Source organism: Cariama cristata, unplaced genomic scaffold, assembly GCF_000690535.1.
Source record: "Cariama cristata isolate BGI_N322 unplaced genomic scaffold, ASM69053v1 scaffold22022, whole genome shotgun sequence".
Taxonomy (NCBI): domain Eukaryota; kingdom Metazoa; phylum Chordata; class Aves; order Cariamiformes; family Cariamidae; genus Cariama; species Cariama cristata.
This window is the reverse complement of record NW_009604663.1, coordinates 1-1,670: the sequence shown is the minus strand read 5'-3', so window position 1 is coordinate 1,670 and position 1,670 is coordinate 1. Positions and strand designations below refer to the sequence as shown.

The 1,670-nt window shown below is 64.1% G+C and overlaps 1 protein-coding gene across 1 annotated transcript; it reads left to right on the top strand.

Moving 5' to 3' along the window:
- Positions 1-4: 4 nt before the first annotated feature.
- SYT7 (synaptotagmin VII) lies at positions 5-1,631 on the top strand (the record flags this gene model as incomplete). The annotated part of the gene is made up of 4 exons (XM_009695707.1): positions 5-161; positions 562-731; positions 1,244-1,358; positions 1,432-1,631. Coding segments are annotated over 4 exons (642 nt in total), but the record flags the coding sequence as incomplete, so codon positions are not given.
- Between the last annotated feature and the right edge of the window lie 39 nt (positions 1,632-1,670).

Here is a 1,670-nt window from a genome sequence, read left to right as displayed (position 1 = left end):
CAAGATCATGAAGGCGCAGGAGCTGCCGGCCAAGGACTTCAGCGGCACCAGCGACCCCTTTGTCAAGATCTACCTGCTCCCCGACAAGAAGCACAAGCTGGAGACGAAGGTGAAGAGGAAGAACCTCAACCCGCACTGGAACGAGACCTTCCTCTTCGAAGGTAGGAGCTGGGATGGCCGGGAGTGGGCGAGGGTAGCCGAGCGGGGGTGGGCCCCTCTCCCCCCCCGCTTGGGCTGGATCAGCTCAGCTGGAGCTGCCGACGTGGTGGCCGTCGGTGATGAGATGGGTTGGCCAAGCCATCGAGGCCAAGTTGGAGGTGTTTGCTCTGTGTCCCCTGAAGGGGACATGGGGGGAGGCTCCTTCCCCGCCCCCCAGGCACCCGTGGGTGGGTACACACACGGGAATTCATCTGCCCCAGCCACTCATGCTGTGGTCTGCTCCCCGTCCGCTGCCTGGGGCCAACATCTCCCCATCAGCACGGGCAGGGCAGGGTGGTGCCGGCACCGGGTGCTGCTCGGCATGACCGTGACGGTTCCTCATCCCCTCTGTCTCCGGCACAGGGTTCCCCTACGAGAAGGTGGTGCAGCGGGTGCTGTACCTCCAGGTCCTGGACTACGACCGTTTCAGCCGCAACGACCCCATCGGGGAGGTCTCCATCCCCCTCAACAAGGTGGACCTCACCCAGATGCAGACCTTCTGGAAGGACCTGAAGCCGTGCAGCGACGGCAGCGTAAGGCCCTGGTCCCCCTCCCAGCCCATGGGGACGGTCCTTGAGGGGAGGGTACCCCCGGTCCCTGTGCTCTCCCACCAGGACCCCCACCCTCCTCCTGCCCTACCAGGGACCTTTGCAAGAAGGTTCAGCATCCGATGGAGAGGTTTTTCCTCCCCAATCTTTCTCTTTACCTGAAGGCACTAAGGAGCCTGAAGCAGGTGGCTCGGTTTGGGTCAAACCCGGCCGTTTCAGTCAGATCTCAAATGAAAGTTTGTTTTTGCTCCTGCCTCCACCAAGACCAGAAAACGTCCCACTGGCGATGGCCCCGGTTCCTCCTGCCCTGATTTTCTGTGCGGCTCCAAAGTCCACCCTTGGGACAGCTCGGGTGGGGGGTCCCAGCCCAGCACCCCACTCCCGCAGTGGGACACAGGGGGGGCTTTGGGTGCCCCGTCAAGGCTTGGGCTGGGTGTTCGCGGTGGGGGGCGGGTGTTTTCGGGCCCCCCACCCAAGGGCGTCTGCGGGTCCCACAGGGGAGCCGTGGGGAGCTGCTGCTGTCGCTGTGCTACAACCCCTCCGCCAACTCCATCGTGGTGAACATCATCAAAGCGCGTAACCTCAAAGCCATGGACATCGGGGGCACGTCAGGTACGAGCTCCGGCTCCTGCCACGCCGGGCGCCGTTGCCCGACACCCAGGCGGGGCTGCCCTCCCCCCCCCAGACCCCTACGTGAAGGTGTGGCTGATGTACAAGGACAAGCGGGTGGAGAAGAAGAAGACGGTGGGCATGAAGCGGTGCCTGAACCCCGTCTTCAACGAGTCCTTCGCCTTCGACATCCCCACGGAGAGGCTGCGCGAGACGACCATCGTCATCACCGTCATGGACAAGGACAGGCTGAGCCGCAACGATGTCATTGGCAAGGTGGGTCCCGCGGCATCGGCGCGCGGTGGAGGGACCCCG